Source organism: Vicugna pacos, chromosome 2, assembly GCF_048564905.1.
Source record: "Vicugna pacos chromosome 2, VicPac4, whole genome shotgun sequence".
Classification (NCBI taxonomy): Eukaryota; Metazoa; Chordata; class Mammalia; order Artiodactyla; family Camelidae; genus Vicugna; species Vicugna pacos.
The window spans coordinates 2,996,881-3,020,779 of record NC_132988.1 but is presented as its reverse complement, the minus strand read 5'-3'; the positions used below and the strand labels follow the sequence as shown (position 1 = coordinate 3,020,779).

General features: G+C 44.3%; 1 protein-coding gene across 3 annotated transcripts; it reads left to right on the top strand.

Moving 5' to 3' along the window:
• On the top strand, positions 1 to 22,261 carry CTSO (cathepsin O). Of its 3 annotated transcripts, none has more exons than XM_072974740.1 (9): positions 1 to 158; positions 9,237 to 9,345; positions 9,932 to 10,071; positions 12,491 to 12,658; positions 14,450 to 14,571; positions 17,229 to 17,392; positions 18,257 to 18,349; positions 20,478 to 20,551; positions 20,848 to 22,261. In XM_072974740.1, exons 1-8 carry the CDS (start codon positions 39 to 41, stop codon positions 20,510 to 20,512), a joined length of 951 nt encoding a protein of 316 aa, XP_072830841.1. In that variant the 5' UTR covers positions 1 to 38; the 3' UTR covers positions 20,513 to 20,551; positions 20,848 to 22,261. The 3 variants fall into 3 exon arrangements, with proteins under 3 accessions (XP_072830841.1, XP_072830848.1, XP_072830856.1); XM_072974747.1 differs by lacking the exon at positions 9,237 to 9,345 and adding an exon at positions 9,118 to 9,198 and having other exon boundaries at positions 34 to 158; positions 11,864 to 12,658; XM_072974755.1 differs by lacking the exons at positions 1 to 158; positions 9,237 to 9,345 and having other exon boundaries at positions 9,989 to 10,071; positions 11,820 to 12,658.
• Positions 22,262 to 23,899: the final 1,638 nt, after the last annotated feature.

The window sequence follows — 23,899 nt, the reverse complement described above, 5'->3', positions numbered from 1 at the left end:
GGAGCCCGGGAACCGAAAGAGGAAATGGCTGAGGCGGGATGGAGCTGAGGCACCTCTGGTTGCTCTGCTGCTGCTGCTGCTGCTGCTGCTGCGGCCCCGGCGCCCCGACCGCGACCCCGACCCCGCCGCGGGGCCGCCACCCTCCGGCCGCCTTCCGGGTACCGCGCAGCCCTGTCCGGGGTCTGGGCTGGGGGGTGGAGGGGGCAAGGGTCATCTGCCTGTCCCGTCTGGGCTGGGCGGGGCGGAGGGTCCCCGAGCGCCACCCCCAGGGGTCGCCTGTCCCTTCCTGTACGGGCCGGGCGGGGCGGGGCGGAGGGTCCCCGAACGCAGTCCGGGGACGCACCCGGGTTTCTGGACTGGGTGGACGCGCGAACTTCCCCCTCCGCCCAGGCCTGTGCCGGCCCGCAGATCGGTCCTGGAGAGACGTGTGGCTGTGGGTTTGCGTGATGCGCCCCAGGCGAGCACTGGATGCGTCCCGGGTGTTCCTGATGGGAGGACACACCGCTAGGCGTCCTCCCCGCCCTCCTGAACTGTCCACCTTGCGGTTACAGGAACCAGAAACGGGCGGAGGACACCTGGCGTCCTTCTCCCGGAAGGGGGCGCTGGTAACCTTATGTAATCCGAATTGTATCAACGAAGCGTGCATTTAGCAAACTCGGAGAATCCTACCCATTGGTGATTTTCCTGAACGCGGGCTCCGGGAATTAGTGCACCACCTTCCAAGCTCACCTGACCCGGTGGGGACTGACTTACAGAAGGCAGAGGAGTTTCATCTCCTTCTCAGATCATTTTTAAAAGGCTTCATTCATCATTTCAGATTCCACCCAGTTTTAAGACCCAGGAACAGACCAGTTAGCTGGGTATAAATATAAGGCTTTTCCTGAAACCAAGGAAACTGCAAAAGATCGTGATTTAGAGTCCTGTGTTCTGTGTCTCTGGTACTATTTAATAATTTTTTAACTCATGAGATGTCGTGATTGTGGTTTCATTCGTTATCAGGGAAAATCCATTCATGCCTAATCCAGAACACTGCAACTTATCGGAATTGTAGTTATTACTTTTCCTAGTATGTTCATGAACTTTCTCATGGGACCCTCGAGCCCCCTGCTCTGTCCTGCAGCTCCAGTGGTTAGAAGGGGCCAGCCTTCCCTGATCCCATCTCCTCTTCTTTAAACCAAGCTGTGTATTTTCATCTCCATTTTATTGGTCTTGTGTTCCAGTAGCTTTCAAAACCAGAAGCACTGGTACAATTGCTGGAGAACAGTTTCTATCCTGGACTCTACTCCTGCCTTGAGCCTGGTTGCAGATGGTGGTGAACCAAAGCCCTCAGGGGGAGAATGCTCTCACCTGCACTGGTGGTGTGTTCATTGACTGCAGAAATGAAAGCACGCCACGCGCCTCACAAAAATGTTTGAGGATTGGAGGCCAGTGTAGTGAATGTATATTTTAAATGTATATAATTTATACTATTTATAAATGTATATGTAGGTACTTGTATTCGGTAATTACTCGTACTGGGCCTGTGAGGAGGCCAGTCCCAGGAGATGAGTGTCTAGAAAGACAAGTCTTCTCAGGAGAAATTCAGGGTACATGTGGGGGGATGGGAGGTTTTAAGTGGAGGAGGACAGAGGGTCAGGGGTTCTCCGTACATTGAAAAACCTCGAGTTGAAAGAGTCTGAAAAGGTGTTCAAAGCATTTGCTTCTAGTGGGAGTTTGCTTCACCAGAAGGAGGCCCCAGGAAAGGAGAGTTTTTAGGGTTCTTGTCTGCAGTCACTGGAAACTTGAGTTTGTACCTCGATGGCTGTTTGGACCTAGGTGGGAAAGCTGGTCATGGGTCAAGACAGAAAGAGTGATGCTTGCTGGGAACCCACGAGCATCTTCCTGGCAGGATGCACTAAAGCGCGCTGAGCCTGAAACTCGTTGTAACTCTACAAGTTAAGGTCTCTTTAACTCATAATGTCAGATTATGAATCGGTTAGGTTGAGGCTATTTACCTATCCGGGGAAAACGATGAACAGAATCTAGAAAATTTGCTCCACAGTCAAGTTAAAATGGAAAAAAAAAAGAAGTTTAAAACTTAAAGCAGAGTTATAAAGTGATCTGTGTGGAGCGGGCGAGAATCGACCAGCAACAGGGAGAGAGTAGACACATACTGAGGGCCGGGCGCTGTCGCCCTCGGATGTCGGTGACCTATTTCGGGATGGCTGAGAGCTCCCGTCAGCTGTGCAGGTGGGTGGGTGAGCAGCGGCTGTCTGAAGCAAGGTGTGGAAAACAGTATTCCGGGAATTGCACTGCGGACACAGTTGGAGCAAGTGTATGATTGATCAGCCTGTTTCTCCTGGCCCTGGGTTCAGAGATTGGTGGCAGGTTTTGTCCTCCGTGGCTTCTGTATTTTCCTAAGTTCCCCAGGAAGAGCCCTTACCTTGGAAGTTGGGTGGCATCTGTTACACTTGCCCACAAACCACCATCACATTGTTGTGGGGTGAAGCCGAGGCTCCTCCTGGATGATTGTGGGCTGCCTCACAGGATACCCGATGTGGCAGGAGGGACAGCGGCCCCTCCCTCTGCTCTTTACTCCTTGGAAGTGACCAGAGCTGTTGGATCAGGCCTGTTTCCCTTTGTGGTACAACCTCGGTGTGCACAGATGCTCAGAGATGCTCATGGCTGGACCACCTCTTATCCCTTTGGAGACCACAGACCCAACAATGGGGCCATAAAAGGTGAAGTGTCTACGTGCTAATACACGTGTGACTCTGCATAACGTTTCAGGAGTTTCATCTTACAAATTCTCGCCGTGATGTTACATGCTACATTTTTTTCAAAAAGAAAAACTTCTAGGCACGTTTCTTTAGGTCTCAATAGAAGATGATAGCGTTTTACAGTGAATGAGCGTAACTAATGGGCCACAGGTGCTTGCTAGACACAGCGCCTTACAGTCGTGGTGGTTTCCTCCAAAAAGACTTTATCCAAGGATGCTTGAAAGCGCCATTTCTATCTACCAGAAAGATTAAGAGGTGAATGTGACGTAAGGTACTGCTGTTCAAGTGGTGATTTCTCTTGGCTCTAGCTTCACGCGCACTCTCCCAAAATGAAAATGCATCATAGCCTTGAGGTCTCGGGCCAGAATTTATCATTCATTTGCTCACCTGTCCACCGTTTATCTATTACTTTGACATTTACTCTGTATAAGGAGATGGGCTAGGTTTCCTGACTGATTCAGTGGAGAATAAGGCATGTGCTAACCTCGAAGAAGTTATAGCCTTGTATATGGAGATCGTTATGTTTAAACACGGAACTATAATCCATTTTCCAGCAAACAGGAGAATGTGAAGACTGGTACTAGCAAACCAGGCTGTTTCAGGCAGTTCGCCAAAGGGCAACTTTTTAATTCAATCTTTATTTGCACGCACACACACAAATACTAAATGACTGTACTTTTCTTATTTTACTTTGCATGTTAAATATGTGTGCACACTATTTTTATACAGATTCCAGCAGAACATATAAAAAATGCTTTGTCTAGGGAGCTTTTCCAAAGCGGTAATTTATAGAAGTACATCCTTTGAAAAACATTTTTTTATTCTAATACTGTTTTCCCCAACGGCAGCCTATGATATTTGGATTATCAACTGCCCAGGAGTGCTGGCCAGCGCACTGCCGTGTGGTCAGATGAACATCTAAGGTTTACGGCTCCCAAGACTCCTAAGAACGTCTCAGCAGCGCTCCAACACAAACTTTTTACTTTTTGCTCATTCCTGGACTTACCCGCAACTTCCAGGAACTAAAAGCAGCGACCAGGAGAACATTTTGTATCTTTAAATCTGTTTGTAAAATGTATGATTTCTCCTCCACCAAACCTCGGAACCTGCTACTGAGGACTCTAAGAGAAAGCCTGAGAAGCAGAAGTGAGAGATTTTGGGCTGAGCGTGCCAGGCAGGAAGTGATCTTAGAAACCACACTTGCTTCTTGGTGATTTCAATATGCAGCTTATCCCGTCCGTACCTGGGGCACATCCCAGGCGCACACCATTTGCTAAGTACATAGCAAATCACCACTGATAGAAGAAAACCCAGATACCAGAGGGGAAGATAAATCAAATTCCCACTGCCTTCTCGGCTCAAAAATACTGATGTGCAGCCCAGGAAAGTTTCTATCTCGTCTAAGGATTTCCTGCTGGCTGAATAACCACACCTTCCTCCAGATCCCAGCTGGGCAACCTAAGACACATTACCTATCCATGCCTCAGTTCAGGCATCTGTGAAATGGAGCAATATTAGCAACTGCCTGGTACGGGGTTAACTTAATTCATATAAAGCACCTAAGAAAACTGCTCGCATTCAGTTTAGCAATCCCTTCAATCCTGCATATTTAGGGTACCCAACAGTTGAAAATTTTCATTTTAGAGCCAAAGGTAATTTGGTCTTAAAGGATTTGCTTATTCCTTTAGAAACAGCTGAGCACCTGCAAGAAGAAAATGCACTGTTTAATTTACTCTCACTTATTGGCAGTCTGTGAATAAGACTGAACTGGTTCTTCTTCAAGAGGTGGTGTTAAGGACCAACAGATAGCTGAGACCCCCCCCACCTCCTACCCACCCCGGGGGGGGGGGGATTTTACTCTTACTTCGTTTTGAGGATGGTCATTTTCCTCTCAACTCACCCAACACAGAGAACAACTCCTGATTATTGTTACCAATAATTGGAAAGTTAGGGAAATTAAGATGCCCAGGAAAGAGGAGGAGCTTTCCAATCCTCTGGGAAAAAGGTTAGTTTCTCAGGAATTTTAAAACTCCCGCCCGATCTCTCTGTGAGATTGGCCAGGTCTCTTACTGAGTTACCATTTATCCTTCTTAGAATGAAACAGTTCTCTTGGTTTCTTGTTTTGAGCAAACAAGGTCCCTCCTTTCTGTTTATGGATTTGTAAGAATTGTAGAGAATTAATGAAATATCCCAGCTGGGCCAGCAAAGCAGCAGATTAGATGCAGGAGAGACCGCTCAGAAACATCTGACATTTAATCATTAGTTGGAATATGTGACTCCTTAAGCGTGTGTGTGTGTGTGCGTGTGTGCACACAGACACACGCACACACGCACACACAGAGGCAACTCTGAGTACATGACGAGATTCCAGCTTCAGAAGGAGGGCTGGCTTTAGAAGGCATGATAAAGGTAGCTTTAGGTGCAGGGCCTTAAGGTATGGTTTTGATTAGAGAGACTTAGGGTGTACGGTACACCCTAAGGTGTCAGAAGGACACTTTTTCTCTCATTTTACAATCCTAGGATAATTTCCTTAGGTTCTTTGGCCCTGACTCCCCTTCCAGGCAGGAATCTGGTGTGTCTTACTGTAACTCATCCGGTTAAGACCAAACCAAACAAAAATATGTGAAGATGATTATTTGTTCACAGATCTATTGAAAGTTTGTTTTGATTTATCAGTTCTAAGTGAGCCACCTGTTTTTCACTCGTCTGTGCCTTTCAAAGCTAGCAAATGATAGGTTTCCTGTATATCCCTCAAAACCGTACACTTTTTTTTCATAAACAAAATGAAGGGTCAGTTTCTTATTTAAAATCTTGTTTGGCCTTAGGATTGTTTCCTGTGTAGTTGACTGGTGTTCCAGCCTCCGTTGCCTTGTGTTGAGCGCATGCGCTGATTGGTTCTGTGACCGAGGATGTTAGCAGGATCTCAGCCTAGATGGACGGGGTGCGGTGTGTCTGTGAAAACCTGTCCTCGCCACTAGAATGGAATTAGACCAGGAAGTCACTCGAAAGAATAGTGATTTCCAGAAGTGAGATACAGGACTTTTTGGGATTTAAGTGATCCAAAACCACCGTTATGGAGACATAACTAGAGTCCTGTTGTCACAGCAAATAGGAGACGAAATGTTCTTGGATATCCTGATAATTTTATTTTACTATGAAAGCAGTCTATTACTTTCAGTAGATCCCTGGTAATATCTGATTCCATCAGACAGATTTGCTCCACATTAACCTAAGAAAATGTGAAAACATCATCTATGAATGACATTTTCTATCATCCAAAAGTTCTGTGTTTAAAGAGGGAAAAGGTAGAACGTGACAGTATTTAATTGAGCATTTTTATATTAGACACTGTCATATGTGTTTTCCAAACATTATCTTATTTAATACTCACACTCTGCCAGGTCAGTATTGCCCCATTTGCAGACAAAGACAATAAAGCCCAGAGAGGTTGAGTATACAGCCAAAGATCACACAGCAATATGGTATCTGTTTATGTGGTAAGACGTTTTGGTTAGTTACAAACTTAAGAGAATAAAGAAATCTACCGTGTGTGTGTGTGTAGACATATGAGAGAATTATGCTTTGCTCAGAATTCTTCGAGGGAGTACTTTAAATGTTATTAATGGTCTTGCAGAGTTGAAAGAAGGAGGTAGAGCTGAGAGGTGGGGAGACAGGTGGGTAGAGCCCCTAGGAGTTCAGAGGATTTTGCTCTTGCCAACAAGTGACATTGTAAATAGCAAGCAGTCTTGGCACAGGCTGGTGACAGCCGTAAAATGACAGAAGTCACTGCACCTGAGTCACATGGAAGTTCACAAATGGGATTCTTCTGAGAGCCGGCTTCTGGTTGAAACAGGCATTTCACAGATTCCCTCAGTCAGACTGAAGGACTGTCCTTTCATTCACTGCTGACATTTTATCATGAAAGGATTGTGAATTACGTCAAGTGCCTTTTTCTGCATCTATTGAAAATATCATATGGTTTTTCTCCCTCTTTTATTCCATCAACATAGTGTATGATGTTGGTGATTTTCAGATGTTAAACCTACGTAGATTTTTTAATGGACCTCTCTGGGCCGTGATGTATTGTCTTTTTATAAGTTGTTGCATTTGATTTGCTATTATTTTGCTAAGGATTTTACATCTGTAGTCATGAGGGCCACTGAGGTGTCATTCTCCTTCACTGAGATGTCCTGGTCTGGTTTTGAAATCAGGATTATACTAATCGCATAAAGTAAGTTGCAAAGGATTCTCTTCTTATTTTCTCAAAGTGTGTATGATTGGCATTATTTCTTTTTTAATTGGGTAACATTCACTCACGAAAACATCAGGGCCTGGAGTTTTCTTTGTGGGATGATTTTCAACGAGGAATGTAGTGCCTCTCGTTGCTAAAAAGCTGTTCAAGTTTCCTGTTTCTTGGGTATCCAGATCTGGTCATTTGGGTCTTCCAGGGACTTGGTCCATTTCATACAGGTTATCAATCTTATTGGCATAAAGTTGTCAAAAGATTATTCTTCTAGTGCCAGAAGCATCTGCAGTAGCCCCTTCTCCCATCCCTGATACTGGTCCTTGACATGTCTCTTTCTTTTTCCTTCCTTTTTTCTGCATCACAGGAGTAGTGGGGAGAGTGTCTGGGTGCAGGGCTGCTCCGAGCTGCAGGAAGAGGAGAGACGATGGGAGCTCACTGGTCACAAACCTGCGTTTCTCCGAACAGGCCAGGCTCAGCGCTTAGTCACGGGCTGGGTGCAGCGGGTGGGGACCCCAGCCCGCTTCGTGCAGTCGTGTGATTCAGACACAGTGGTTAAGCCCCTGCGGGTGGAGGCCTGGGAGCCCATTCTCCTGACTCCATGTGCTCCCCTGTGCATCATCAAGGCCCTGCATTCCCAGTGCCTCCCCCATCACTCCACTCACAAAGATGCCAGTAAATACTACAGAATGAATGAATCCTCTGAAATCCTCAACAGTTTGCCGTCACTGGCTTTTGTCTGTCAACGTGGCCTCCTCACACCAGCTCTATTTTTATATGTATACATCTCCTTTCCAAATTATATTCAAAGCCTTGCTTCATCAAGGTTATTTTTAAATGTGGAAAACTCGATAACTATTGATTATTTCATCAATTAGCATAAGATTATGACAAGCCTCATTAATAATTTACTTAAAAATAAACAGCTTATTGTCATTTGCAGCAAAATAGATGGACCTGGAGATCATCATTCTAAGTGAAGTCAGACAGAGAAAGACAAACACCATATGATATCACTTATATGTGGAATCTAAAAAAAATGATACAAATGAACTTATTTACAGACTGGAAATAGACTTATAGACATACAAAACAAATTTATGGTTCCCAAAGGAGAAAGGAGATTGGGGGAGGGATAAATTAGGAGTTTGGGATTAACAGATACACACTACTGTCTATAAAATAAATAAGCAACAAAGACCTACTGTAGAGCTCAGGGAACTGTATTCAGTATCTTGTAATTACCTACAATGGAAAATAATGTGCAAAAGAATGTATATACATATGTAAAAAAAAAAACCAGCTTAAAGCTATCAAGGGCACGAGGCTTACACAGTGCAATCATGTATGTATTACTAAGTGTCTGTTCCACGCCGGGATGCAGTGAGTGCAGGGAGCGCAGTGGTGATGAGACACACCCGCCTGGCCCTCATTCTGCTCACAGGTTTCTGAGACCGACACACAGGTGCACAAGCCAACGCGGAAGAGCTGGGGTTGGAACTCACACAGCAGGGGTGCCCTGAAGGTTCACTGACCCACGCAGTTGGTCAGTGTTAGGACATTGGGACACATCTGTATAAAACACAAGCTAAGGGAATTGTCAGAGAACTCAAAGCTGAGAAATCCATAAACAATGATCCAATTTTTCCCTTGGGACAGACAAACCAGACGATCTTTCTGGGCCATTTCAAGGATGAGTGTCTTTCCCCAAGCCTTTTTACCATAAATGAACTAGGGAGCACTATACAGCTCAGGTGGAATCAGATTTATTTATTCATTCTTTTTTTTTTTCATACTTTATTCATTGTGCTGGGAAACCCAAAGATAAAAATGGCAACCTGTTCCAGGTTCATAATTGTTTGATCACAGGAGTGTCCACTGGGGACAACTTCCATTAGTGTCTAGTGTTTATTTGCAGTTTATTTTATTTTTCTCACTACATTAAATAAATATATATTTAATGTTTCAGCATGCTTGGTGAAGAGAATTATAAATGGTTAAGACATACCTTTCCCAGCCTCAAAAATTATTCCTGAAATCAGACAGTATTTTTAATACAAAACATTTATAAATGTAATCTGATTATTTTATATAATCTTTTACTCTGACTTGCAGGAAATAAATCAGGTTTTGACTTTTACATCTGAAAAGTATCTCCAAGTCAGTTACACACAAATGGCTCTGGAAAGTTAACAGGTGATATAAATCAGCGTGTTTTTTTTTCCCCCTTTTAGGAAAGTCTTAACAGACATCGATATTTGAATTCTTTATTTCCTCGTGAAAACTCCACTGCCGTCTACGGAATAAACCAGTTTTCTTATTTGTTTCCTGAAGAGTTTAAAGGTGTGGTGCGATGTGGTGCTATTAGCTGGTTGGGTTCCTGATTTTAACTTATGCCCTTAGTTTTTGAGAATTGTTCAGTTGTGAATCTGGTGAATTGAGTAACATTAACATTTATTAAACACTAAGTGTCAAGCATGTACAGGTGCTGACAGGAAAATAAATTCATGGCCACACTCTTCAAATTCCTGCTCCAGATCTAAATAGTATAAATACGGACACTTCCCTGTGGCTCTGAGGGACAACAGCTTATCCCTTCCCCAGGTTTCCCTGCTATTTCTACTCAAGACACCATGGTTCCATGGGTTATGATGAAGCAGCTAATGTCAATTATAGTCAGTTTTATATTGACCTGTTTCTATCAAACAAGTCGTTTCATGTGACAGCTCCAATCCTATTATGGAAATTTGTATTTCTTGTAGTTTTCAGCTAATCCATCTCATGTTATAGAAAAACACACATGGCAGATTTCATTAGCAACTTTATTGCTTCTGTAGAAAAGTTCCTCCAGAAAGAACCTCTATAATATAATGTTGATTGTCTTTTCCATGTTTATATGTTTATATACATGTTCCATGTTTATATCCAGCCATTTATTTAAGAAGCAGACCTTCCAGATTTCCCAGATACCCAGCGGACATGCAGAAAGCCATCCCTAACGTGTCTTTGCCGCTAAGATTTGACTGGAGGGACAAGCATGTTGTAACGCAAGTGAGAAACCAGCAGGCGGTATGTTTTAAGATTTTTTTTTTCTTTTCTAATCATCTCAGCATGGGAGGTCACCTTTGAGGTCAAGTTCAATGAGACTTGCATTTCTGTAGGTAAAATCACACCCCATCAGCAAAAAGTGACAGTGAAAGGAGAATCCTGCTGGAAGGAGCAGATGTAAAAGTCCTACCTGTATTCTGAGGCGAGCCTTGCTGGCTGCTTCCCACACTGACACAGGGACACTGCCCCGTAGCTGTGCCAGGCCACCGAGCCTTCTGCAGACCCTCCGACAGAGGGCTGGGGGAGGCAGACTTGACTGCTAAATGCACAAGTAGTTCAAAAAGAGAACCACACCGAAAAAGTCACCTGGAATCAGATACCTTCACCACCAGAGTGCCCTGAGCCCTTGGGTGCTCATTCCTTGAGCGCCATCAGAAAACTTAGCCCCAGCCCCACCCGGGCAGGATCACACACATTTTATCTGTGATCTTTAAAGATGCAGTCAGCCCTGCTATAATGTGACATAAATGTTCCTTAAAAATCGCCCACTGTACAAAATCCTGCAATAAGGATTGCAGGAGAAGTGAAGTCAGGGTACAGCACTAAAAAAGTGCGTGACGCTTTAAAGAAAACACAGGAAAGTAATCCAAGTGTCAGGACAGTTTTACACGTGGTAAGTGATAAAGAAGTGAATCAGCACAGCAATAAATGCAGCCTTTTACCCTGAGCGAGCCTGTGGGGGTGGAGGCGGGAGGGGCTGCAGCTTGTGAGTCCTTGTAAAGAGTGTAAAATCAGGAGTTTGAGATTTGCAGATACTAACTACTACATATAAAATAGATAAGCAACAAGTTTATACTGTGTAGCACAGGGAACTAGATTCAGCATCTTACAGTAACCTATAATGAAAAAGAATATATGCATGTACACATATGACTGAATCAGGATGCTGTGCACCAGAAACTGACACATTGTAACTGACTATACTTCTGTTTTTTAAAAATGGAAGAAAAAAAGGGTGTAGGTGGGTGTGCACCTCCCCGGTGGTGAGCCCCCTGCGCTGGCAGCTGGTGGAGGGCAGGTGTGCGTGCTCTGCGCCCCCGCCAGGCACACGGAGTGTCTAGTGCTGCGGGAAGTCGGTCCCTGGACACAGGGACGTGGTCTCAACTCGTCTGCATTGGGAACCTCAACGGGCCGTTCAGCCTCCTCTCGTGAGGCCCGTGTCCTGAAGCCGGCGCTTCCGTCTTGTTGGGATGATCCTTTTTTATGTCTCAGGTTCTGTACTGAATGTTGTGCATTCAATGCCACCACCAAATCCTTTGCTTTATTATTGGATCCATAATCAAATGTGTGGGAGTCTGAAACCATCCAGGAAGTGCCTATATTGTGTGAAAGGGGAACTTTTAACTAGAAATCCCTTTACTAGAGGAAGGCCCTCCTGGGTGGCTCTGGGGAGGTGACCTAACGCTAGCCATCACTTTAGTGTCAGGGTCTGCACTGACATTGCTCAAGGGGCGGAGACCCTGCAGTGGAGTCCCTGAGTGGAGGTCTTGCTCTGCTCTGGGGACAGACACGCAGTAGGTAAGACCGCTTGAAGCCGCTCAGAACTTCACTCCACAGAGACGGCCAGGTGCCCCTCCTTTCCTGCAGCACGTGGGGCCCAGTCGGTTCTGCCCAGCCTCAGCCCTGCTCTCATCCCTGCCTTCTCTGTGACCCTTCATTCTTGTGTGAAATCCCAAGGACGTTTCCTCCACCTCCCCCCTTGCTTCCAGGACCAGCACTTTATTCTTCTGGTCTTGTTTGTCCGAATTACCAGATCCAACATCAGGAAACTCGTCAGCCAGTATTTCAGGGAGGAAGGATCCGTATGGGTTTCCACTGTGAGACGTTTCGATGCATTCATGATGTGCCCGCGCTGGCAACCGGATAGACTGGAAACTCGTTCACGGAGCCCTGTGTCCGTCAGATAAGGACTGCCCCGCGGGCACCTGCAGCCTCACCCCCGCCTCGCTGTCCTGCCGCCCCCGGGGGAGCTGGTGAACCGCACAGCAGCAGTGTCGGGGTGACGCCTGGAGGGGGCGGTGGGGGGTACACTTCTTCAGGACAGAGGCCACCTGTTCAGTGACCTGATTCACTTTTGAAAAGGCCTTCAGTCCAAGCGTCTCCCCAGTCTCTAAAACTCACTTTGATTTTGCGTTGTCCAACTTACAGTAGCGACACCGCCCATGTACCTTGCATCTGTGACTAGATTTTGATGCTTCTAAGAGATTTGGTTGTCTTTTCTCTTTTCCATTGGAAAATCTCCAGGGTCAGCGTCTGTGCTCTGCCGGCCTCCGGACCCTGCTCACTTGACCCGGCTCGCTCGCGCGGGACGTCTAGAGGCGCGGTGAGCTGGGTGTGGGGGCCCTGGCTGACGGGCACCGCTCTGTCTCCCCGGCCGCAGTGCGGCGGCTGCTGGGCTTTCAGCGTGGTGGCGGCCGCCGAGTCCGCGCGCGCCAGGGCGGGGCAGCCTCTGGAGGCCCTGAGTGTCCAGCAGGTCATCGACTGTTCCTACAACAACTACGGCTGCAGCGGAGGGTCCACGCTCAGCGCCTTGAACTGGCTCAGTAAGGTGCCTGCTTTTTTTAAACTGCCTGTTGCACGTCTGCTCAGAACTCAAGACAGTTCACTCTCACATACAAAGTAGTGTTTTCAGGTTCGGAAACGTAGGTGAGCCAAGCTGGAGTCCATCACAAGGTTTAAGGATAAGTCGCTTTGGTGGTTCTGGGTCTTGTGCGATTCCATGTAAATTTTAGGATCACGTGTCCTAGTTCTGTGAAAGTTGTCCTGGGTGATTTGATGGGGATCGTGTTAAATCTGCAGTGGCAGTGTGGCCATTTTAACAATATTGATTGTTCCAACCCAACAGTGTGGGATATCCTTCCATGTCTTTAAGTTTTCTCTGATTTCCTTAATCAGCGTTTCATAGTTCTCCACATGTAAGTGTGAGTTTGGGATTAGCACATACACACTACTATATATAAAATAAACAAGGTCCTACTGTACAGCACAGGGAACTATATTTGATACCTTGTAATAGCTTATAATGAAAAAGAATATGAAAAGAAATATATATGTATAACTGAGTCACTATGCTGTACACCAGAAACTAACACAACACTGTAAATTGACTATACTTCAATTTTAAAAATTTTAAAAACGGGGAGGGTATACCTCAGTGGTAGAGCAGATGCTTAGCATGCACGAGGTCCTGTGTTCAATCCCTAGTACCTCCTCTAAAAATAAGTAAATAAATAAACCTAATTACCTCCCTCTCTCCTGCAAAAAAATAAAATAAATAATTTTTTTAATTTTAAAAACACATAAGAACATTAGATTATGATATTCTACAGCAGGAAAAAAATGAAAAAAAAAAAAAAAGAATCACTTCCGGGCAGGTCAGCCATGGAGAAATCAAAATGTGAAAAACTTACCTGAAGTCTGTTTTCAGAAAATTATTTAACATTGCTTAATAAATGCTTTTTTGCAGATATATAATAATGCATAATGACCCAGAAAGATGAGGGTGTATGATTATTCAGTTCCATAGGATTTCTGATTAAGGTTAATGTTAAGGTTAAGGTTCTGAAAATTGAGGTTAAAAGGGACACTGGAGATCAGCAAAACGTGCAGCTCTTTATGGAGATGCGGAAATGAGCCCTGAGAGGTGAGGTCCTGTTGCCAAGCCAGTAGCTGAGATGGAAATGCACCCTGGCCCTCTCCCCTCCTCGTCTCCGGGGGCTTTACCCAGGTACACTCTCTGACATCCTCCTGGATTCAGCGTCAACTGGGCGAGACCAGCCAGAGAGGGTGCTAGCAGGATGTGTAGACACGGTCCTCCACACTAACATCCTTCCCCACGCACCCACCGTGTTCACGTCCCCACACACCAGGAGCTGCTCTGTGTGTCACACGCGACAGTGCGTAGCGTGCCCCTCACTCCCGGAAGCCCAGCGTTTGGAGGGGAGGATGCTGGCTGGACAGCTCTGAACTTCGTGGTCCACGCCAGATGCAGGGGCAGAGGGAAGTGGAGAGAAGGATGCTTGTGAGGTGGAGTGAGCCTCAGTGGTGGCCGGTGAGCGTGAGTGACACTGTTGCACCTGATCAGTAGATCGGAGGTCCTAGGAAAACGAGGCTCAGGAGAAACAGGAGCAAAGGACAAAGAAAGACATCGAGGTTAATTACCTAGGACGTCCACAAAAAACACCAAAAGCTTGACTTTATAAGATGTTAATAACTCCAGGAATACCCACATGACGAAGGTGGCCAAGCGGAATCTTACTTCACACATTGTAACAAGTTCTATTTCATTTTTAAAGCAGCCTTGTGACGGAGAATATGTGGGGTGATTGTTTTCCTTTAGATGCAAGTGAAGCTGGTGAGCGACTCGGAATACCCGTTTACAGCCCAGAACGGCCTGTGCCGCTACTTTCCAGCTTCACATTCTGGATTTTCAATCAAAGGTTATTCCGCGTACGACTTCAGGTATGTGTCTTCTTCTGTTGTGTTCTCCGTGTTTCTTAATTTACTTTCTGTGGACTGTTTGGAATTAATAACTTGATTGACTACATCACTGCGTACCCTTAATTGTTTTAAAACCGACTTTTTACTGGAGACGAATTGGTGATCACCATAGAGTTCTAGAGATGCCGTTTCTTAAATGCGATCTAATTATTTTCCCATGGGTCATTACAAATAGAAATAGCAAACTTAAAGTCACACATTTAAATCCAGTTTAAGGTATAATTGACATTTACATCTCTTTCCAAATTTAAGTGTCCCGGTTACCCTTAGCATGTTTCAATCTTACTCTTGAATCAACAAAAATCACTTTGTGTGGACACTCTGGCTAATGCCAGGCAGTCTCCTTACCAAGAACCCTCTGTATTGCTGGCATCTTTCAAGTCACCAGCTGGGAGGAAGGCGTAAACTGAAGTTCTCCTCCCAGGGCCGAGAGGGGAGAGCATGCTGAGGGGTCAACGAGGTCATGCACCCAGAAGCGTGAGAGGATGCAGGGGTCAGGGGGACTGGAGAGGAAGGGGACCGGGGTGGGAACCTGAAGGTCACGGTGACTCTGGACAGGCTCAGGGAAAATAAACATTAGAAAATGCTTTAACAGCACATGAGAACTCCAAGTGCCTAGGGGTCCTTTATGACCATTGCATGTGGTGCAAAATAGGTGCTCAGGGTGACAAGGACAGAGGAAGATTCGCCCAACTTCTGGCTTCTCTTAAAAAAAAAAAATGAACAGAGCTTTGCACAGTCTTTTAAAACAGAGAAAATAGAAAGATTAAATTAAATCCATCTAAGGTGACAGACTGCCCTGATGCTCACTGAATGTACTCTTGGTCCAGTTGGTGTCTCCCCGTGGGTCTGAAAGAAGTCCAGGGTGAGATTGGGTCCTTGTCCAAAATGGACCCTCTGATAACCATCTGTGAGTCAGGGGACGGGCTATTGGTCCACACGGCTCCCGTCTGCAGGAGGGGCTTTCAGGGAGACTAGGGACCATGTACCAGGCACCTCGGTTCTGAGAGGGCAGGACACACAGAACGCATGATGGACGTGCAGTCACTGAGCACACTGGTCCACACCTCCTTTGAGGGTGAAGATAACGCACTTTCTAAACGGGAAAGTGAGTTCCTGGAGAATCTAGGTGAGGCGTGTGCAGACAAAGGAGCCAGATCTTCAAAATGTCATGAGAAAAGACTCAGGGAGTCCCTTGTCCTGAGAAGCAAATTGGAAAATATTAGGAAGAAACAAGAGAAAAGGGATTGGTGTGAGTTAGAGAGACAGTGAGAGAGGGAGGGAAGGAGGTGGGAGACAAGGCAGCAGTCGCTGCACTGGGCTTGAAACAGGAGTCACCCGGCCTTTGGTTAGACAGGAGAGGCCCCTAAAAAGTCCCCATGTTTGGCTGGGAAGGGATAAGTTTGGAGTTCGGGATTAACAGACACACACTACTGTGTATAAAGTAGCTAAACAACAAGGCCCTACCGTACAGCACAGGGAACTCTATTCACTACCTTGTAGTAACAAGACAGTTAGAAATGCCTGCTTACAGATCTTCAAAACAGATCTTTACGTTAACAGGTAACATGAGTAAATGTTTCGAGTGAATGTGTGGTTTCTATTTCAATAAATTCCACTGTTTTGCACTCGTGTTTTTTTCCTCATCTGTGCACAGAATATCCCCTTGATGGAAGCTGATCTCTGGCTGGCATGATGAGGGATTACTCATTCTTCAAGCCACTAATTCACCGTGGTTTGCTGCAGCCATAAATTCCCAAATGCTATCTTAATGGCCTGAAATATCAGTCACTTGGCTTCAGTGTCCTGCACCCACATAGCTGAACTTTAAAAATGTAAATTAATGGTCTAATCATGTCCTTGTAAGATCCATGAAGGCGGAGTACTGTGTAATGTCAGACTTTATCAGTACAAGTCCGCGTGCGAAAGCAGTAACTATCTCTTGCCGTCTTCACAATTTGCTCCTAGTTCTGTGGCATCTTAACATTCTCTACCCCAAGATTTTATTCACCTCTTTTGGGTAGCCCTTCCCTGTAATTTCTTTATTTGATGTTCACTAACTTAAGTTGGCTGGTCTCGCAATTCTTCCTGGTGTGGCAGAGATGGCGAGATATCTCCACACATCCAGGCTTTCCATTTTCCTTATTAAAGAATCCCCATGTTGCAGCTGGGTACTTTGTAGCCAAAACTTTGTTTCCCATCTTCCTTGAAGCTAGACGTGGCCATCTGTCTGAGTCGTAGCCACTGAGACCCATGCAGATACATACAGAAAGTGGGATCGCTTCTGGGATCTCAGCAGGGATGCAGCACTTCCTTTTCCACTTTCTGCTGTCTGAAATACATGTGAAATGGCTGGAGCTCCAGCAGCCATTGTGGACCATGAATTGACCTGGAGAATGGAAACCTCATATACAACCAGCTGGGTTTCTGGTGTTCTGGACTCCCACAGCCACCCTGGACTGCCAACCTTACAGACTTTTTTTAGCCTCCATCACTTAGGTCTTGGTAATTGCCACCAAACCTACCCCTAACCATGTTCAGATTAAATAGATCACTTTGATAAGATATTTTTACCTTGAAAATGAAACTTCTTAACCCAACATTTCCTCTTTTGGTAGTGACCAAGAAGACGAAATGGCAAAAGTGCTCCTTACCTCAGGCCCCCTGATAGTGATAGTGGATGCAGTGAGCTGGCAGGATTACCTGGGCGGCATCATACAGCATCACTGCTCCAGCGGGGAGGCAAATCACGCCGTTCTCGTGACCGGCTTTGACCGAACAGGTGAGTGCTAACAAGACTTGATGGCTGCTTTCCAGCTTGACCTGCAGTTTGACAAGTGGTTGCTAGTCTTTAAAATGCTGAAATTGGTCCTGTTATCGCTAAGTCCTCATAACCTTACAGTTTTTCTTTTTTCTGTTTTCTTTTTTTTTATTTCTTTAAAAAAATTTTTATTGAAGTGTAGTTGATTTACAATGTTAGTTTCAGGTGTACAGCAAAGCAATTCAGTTATACATATACATACATATATGTTTTCTTTTCAGATTCTTTTCATTATAGCTTATTACAAGAAATTGAATACAGTTCCCTGTGTTGTACAGTAGGTCCTTGTTGTTTATCTATTTTATATTCAGTAGTGTGTTTTATATATAGTAATGGTTACCAAGGGGAAAAGGGCAGGGAGGGATAAATTAGGAGTTTGGGATTAGCAGGTGCAGCTTTTCACTAGACCTGCAGGAAAAAACACCTGTGGGTTCCCTTTGGCGGATGCCTTGTTAAACTGCTCCTAAACTCTGATGTAAATAATGTGCCTTCTCAATCTGGAGTATTTAGAATAACTGTTGGGAAAATAAAGTGCATGGTATCATATTTATCTAATGATTAATTTTTTTCCTTTTTCAAATTCCCTGGAAATGTGTGTGTGTGTTTATTTTGTGCAGTAACCATATCAAGGAAGCAAATTCAAACATATTTTCCATTGATTGGCTTGTGACACAGCTCATGTTTACTTAGCTAAATTTGGCATAAGTTACATTTTTTTAATCTTTTTTTTAGAGCCACTATACTTTTCCAAAACCAAACTTTAAATAAGCATTCTTTTACCACAAATATATTCTCTGGGGTTTGTTACCATTCTATGTTTTGTAGGAAGTCCTCCATATTGGATTGTGCGGAACTCATGGGGAAGTTCGTGGGGAGTTGACGGCTATGCCCACGTTAAAATGGGAGGTAACGTTTGTGGTGAGTCATGAATTTACATGGTACACTCCAGGCTGAGTGTCAAGGAAGGGACTTGGAGTGTATGAAAATCACAAACCTGTCCAGTCCGTCTTGTGTGCCCAGGGTACCCAAGTCACCTTTACAGTAATAACCTTCATCCTTTAGCCAACTGATAAAACTAAAATCATGTTTAAAAAAAAGACACTGCTGCACATAACCCTGTTTTCAAAGAGGGAAGGGACTGTAGTAAAAAACCAATATAATGAGCAAACCACTGCAAGATATAGTAATAGTTTACCCAAGTGAACTACTTTGAAAACCAGAAAAGTACTCGACTTGGGGGGCTGAACTTCCCCAAAACTGTCTCCGAGTTCCAAATTTGCTTCGTATAGCTGTACGGTCTTCCATTCTTTTATGTATGATAACACCTAGTTAGGATCATCAGGAATCACCTTTTCTTGGTATCAAAATGGATGCAAATCCGAACATTCAGATTGTTTCTGGTTTAATATGCCCCTTGTCACCTACAACCTTCTAGCCAAGCACCCACTGGAATAGAGAGGCTTAAGCCAATAGCACACATGCTCTTTTATTGAATAACAACATTTTTTTGTTAATTAACAAGCCAAGTTAAAAATAGCTATTTATGTCTTTTCACCATATTCTAAAATCTGTACTCAAACTGTATTCTAAAACTTTTGATCTAGAAAATAGCATATTTTCCAAATCAGGCTGGACTCAAAACTATATTGTGTATGAGAGAAATCATTTAATTTCTTGTTAGCTCTTACATATATACAACTTTTAAAAACTTTACAACAATCCAGATGGCGATATTTATGATAGAAGAGACTTATGGAAAAATTTGAGAGTTTATGTTTTGATTCAGTCAGGTGAGGACTGCCCAATTGTTCCATAAAGTGGAATCCATGCAATTTAATACATGGCCTGTCCCATCACCCCAGTAAAACATGTTCCATAAACTATGTATTGAAAGGAGTCAACATCCTAGGAATCTTTCAGCCAGCAACCCAATCAGGCCTCGACTTTTCAGCATCACTGGGGGGTTGACATCATCAGAAAATGCAGATGAATTGATGCTGCCACTCCTTGAACCCCCTGCCACTAGCCACAACTTACCTCAGCACGAAAGGACACAGACCCCAGCAGCAGGGCGGAAGCGATCAGCATCCTTCTCCAAGACAGGACTTCACTGTGATTGGCTGTGTCTTTGAAATCTCTTGAGGCCATGGAAGCCCATCTGCCTTGCGCCACTGTCCATAAAAGTGATGTGATCACGGTCGAGGACCGAAGCTGTGGTTGGAGCGGGGTCTGGGTTACAGTTATCTCCCGTGCACCTGCAGTGCCGGTTCTGGGCTGAGGGCAGCCACCTTTACAGCCCTGGCAGGAGAGTTGCAAGAATATAATTCAGTTACAGGCTCATTATCGCCTCAGTTAAGTCCACAGCCTCTTCCCCAGTCCCCAGCCATAAAGGGTGAGTTCAGATAATTTCTCCTCTCCACCCATTTCCCAGTTTCAGTCTCCATCTCCTGCCTGGTTGACTAGTACTTATAAAGGAACTCAAATCCTTTCCTGAAAGTTAAATCCCTGATGGTGATCACATTACTCTTATATACAATGGCCCTGAGAGATTTCAAAGACACAGCTAATCACAGTGAAATCCTGTCTTCAAACTGGATGTTTAATCACTTCCACCGTGATGCTGAGGTCTGTGTTCTTTTGTGCTAAGAAAATGGTAGCAGGCTGGTAACTTATTGAAAGTTTATTAGACTCCAAATCTTAGAATTTAAATCTTCAAATTGTATTTAAAATAATCCTAAAAATAATTTTACTGCCTCTAAGCAATATATATATATAGTGCGATACATTTCAGATACATTCACCTGTTCAGTTAATAAGTTGTTTGTTTGTTTCTTTGGTAGTTTCTTGAAACAAAAATATGAGGCATCTCTTCTAATACCTGCTTCTGAGGTTGCCGTGTTTACACTGACAGGTGGTTGTAACCAGCAAATTACTTTCTTGATAGATATTAACTCTTTCTGAACCTAAATGAAAGTGGTTTCAATTTGCTGTTTGAAAGGCAGGTAAGGAAGAACAGGGCGGTACTGACCATTTCTTCTTCTCTTAGGCATTGCGGATTCTGTTTCTGCTGTGTTCGTGTGAGGTCGAGAGACGGCTGCCAACCTGAAGGTTCATAATGAGGTGTGGTGCTTCATTCTTGGCATTTTTGGCCTCCTGGGCTTAACAGCTACCCACCGAAGGTTCTAGAACCTCGCAGTATTCAAACTGACTTGTAGGGTGTTCTCTTCTCACGGAGAGAGGGACATCCCGGGTTGGTAGGGAGAACGCCAGCATCTCGTCCTGGGAGCAAGTCTGTGGGAAGGTTCCCTCCTCAGAGGAAGGTCAGACTGGGGATATTTTAGGTCTCCTCGCTTTGAAGGGGCTGTTACCTGGTTTCGTTTGACGATTGCTTTGGTTGGCTGTTCGTTTATTTTTAGTGGCATACTTGCGGTAGGATTGGAGAGGTGACAAGAACTTCTTTTCCTCATGGAATATAATGGCCAGCCCCAGCCGCCCGTGTACATGAGAACAGCCAGCCTTGAAGGATGTGCGCCTCTCACAGTTGGATGTGCGGCCCTCCGAGGTGAACTCTCGTAAGAATTTTCAAGTGCCAGTTGCTTTACCCCAACAGACGATGCTTACCCCTTGGCCTGTGCAGAGATCACGTAGAAAGAAGCAAAAGACAAAGCCACTTTGAAGAGAAGCAGCCAGCCCGACTGAAATTAGATGACCGATATGGCCGCCACGAGACAGGAAAGTCTTGCGTAGCTTTGCCTCGGAGACAGATTGCTGTTTGGAACTTTCCCTGCCAGTAGGAGTCCAATAGATCTTATTTCCGCCTTTGTTCTCCCTGGATTGAAGAACAACGTGTCTGCCCGTATTTCTCACTCTTTCTCTTGCTCTTGACTGTGAAACCTCTCAATTTTCCTGGTGGTCTGGCCCCCCTGGCCACCAGGAAAGAGGGATCATTGTTTACTTTCCATTTCCATTTCATAACCATTTATTTGGCTCCATTTCTCTAAGCCTTTGTCCACCTCAGGACCTCACTCAGTTGTTCCTCCACCACTTGGAGGCACCACCCTTTTCAGAGTTCAATCTCATTAATCTGGGATGTCAGCCAACATGTGAGTTTCCCAGCCTCTGTTTTCCCAGTTATCCCCAGACTCCTATCCCAAAGGAGCTTTTGATGCTCCCTTTGGCTGTCCCCTGGTCCTGGGTTCCTGATGTCCATCTGTCGCTTCTCTGTCACCTGTGTGGCTGTGTAAGAACCCAGAGCATGAAAAGCTCTCTTCTGGACTATAGGTTCAATGGTACCATGTGCGCAACTGTAAGAAAGTTGTATCAAGTAATACACGTACACGTATCTCTCCTCTAAAACTCATGGTTGCGTTCCAATGTAGACCATCTTAACAGAAGCAAAGTTGTGAAGGTTGCAACAACCGCTGAAAAAACAATTGAGAACATCCCATTTTTTCTCTCACTGTTGGCCTTTATTTATCAAACCTCTTATTAGAGAAAGAAAAGCAAAAGCAAACACTGTATTTCTTTCTTTTCTTTACACCAACTGAAAGCAGTTTAAAAAGAGCGTGTGTTGACTCGGGTTTGGAAATGTTCCAGAATGACAAATTGATATACAATTTGGTGAATGCTCTCCTTATCCAAGTATGCCAGAAAGGAACTATGTCTTGGTTGGTCTAGTTTGTGTTAATTTACTGATTTCTGTAAAATATGAACTCTTTTCTGGTAGTCTTTTACAAACGATAGATATTTTTAATTACAAGGTGTGCCCTACCTCTCAGCTCTTCTGGATTCTGATGACGTTTATAATAAAACAACCTGCATTTGACGTTGGATTAAGAAGCCTCTGTCCACAAGTGTAGCGCTGACATTTCGTGAACACAGTGTTAATGTGCTTTACATTCACACAAGAGTTTTCTCAGCTCCGAATCCATATATTTAATTTTTGGTTTTCTCCATAGACACCTTAACCTTCCCTTCTCCCTTAACTTCCACAAAACAAACAAACAAATAAACAACAACAACAAAAACTCCTGCACCTCCTGGTGTCTCCATCTAGTCTAACAGTATCAACGTGATGTCATCACTGAATCGGTAAAATTGAGGGAACTCTTCGATACCGTGTCAGGTCAGCCGTACCTCAGCCACCCCTCAGTCACCTGCCCCCTTTCTGTCTCTCCTGTCCCTTTCCCGGGGCATGTTCCTTCTTCAGTGCCTTTCAGCTCCGCTGCTCTGTATTCTCCCCGCTAAACCCGTGTCCCTCAGTCCAGAAGGTCTCCAGGCACAGCCCCCAGACCAGGACTGAGAGCACTGAGAGCTCTTTGTTTTGTAAGCCCTCCAGGTGATTCCAGGTTACACTCCCATCTGCTAGATGTCCCCTGGACTTGCATTTCTAAAAGACACCATTATCACGGTTATTCCTCTGTTTTAGACCATTCAGCAGCTCCCATGCCCGAAAGTAGCAACTCTTTAAAGGAGCTTTCAGGAAGAAGCTCTGCCCTCTTCCCCAGCCTCAGTAGCGATAGTGTTCGCTGTGGGCATACGCTGTGCTCCAGCCACAGAAGGCGTGTGACGTTCACCCAGCGAGGCTAAGAGGAAAGCAGTGAAATCATCCAGTAATGATTGGGAGTAAGAATGAAGATAACCAAGATGTTCCTGGGTGTGATTTCACAGGCGTCTCCAAGTGAGTCCTGAGGTAGGCAGCCTTACAGTGGTGCTGTGAGTCACTTAAGAATTATCTGAAGTCGATTGCCAGGATCAGAAGCAAAATTAAATGGGGGCAAGATTACTAACTGGGATATAAATTGTTTTGACATTTACATTAAGAATCACTGCTACATCATTTGGGGGGAAAAAAAACTCTTGCAACTATATAGTTTAGTTGCACCAAGAAATATAGATAAAAATAACTAAATCAAATTATTTAGTCTTAATTATTAAAAGAATAAGCCTTGAAAAATAGCATTTATTCCAAGATCTCAAGGCATCTTAGTGACAGAACATCCATTAACATATTTCTTCATTATTTCTTTTCTGTGTGTGTGTTAGCTAAGTTTATTTTAAAACAAAGGCAAATTATAAAACTATAGTATGAAATAATAGATTATAAATATAGACATATATGTGTCTGTCTTTCTATCTTTTTTCCAGTTTTATTATGTAGAATTATTACAGTGCAACTGCACATACACATTATATTGCATGTAAATACATATACACAGCATACTGCACATTTTTTTAGTTTTCATATAGGTACTAATTGTTTCTAAGAACAGATTCTATCTTTAGCTTTTTAAACTTACGTTATCAAAGGAATAAAGCCAACTACAAAATAAATATCAACAGAATGCAGTAAAAACAAAGATGATGAGATAAGTATGTTTATTCTCATTATACTGGTAGGAGACTGGGGCTTAAGTTGGTGATTTGTACCAAAGCAAGAAATTAATAGATGGTTTGCTCTCAAGTTTG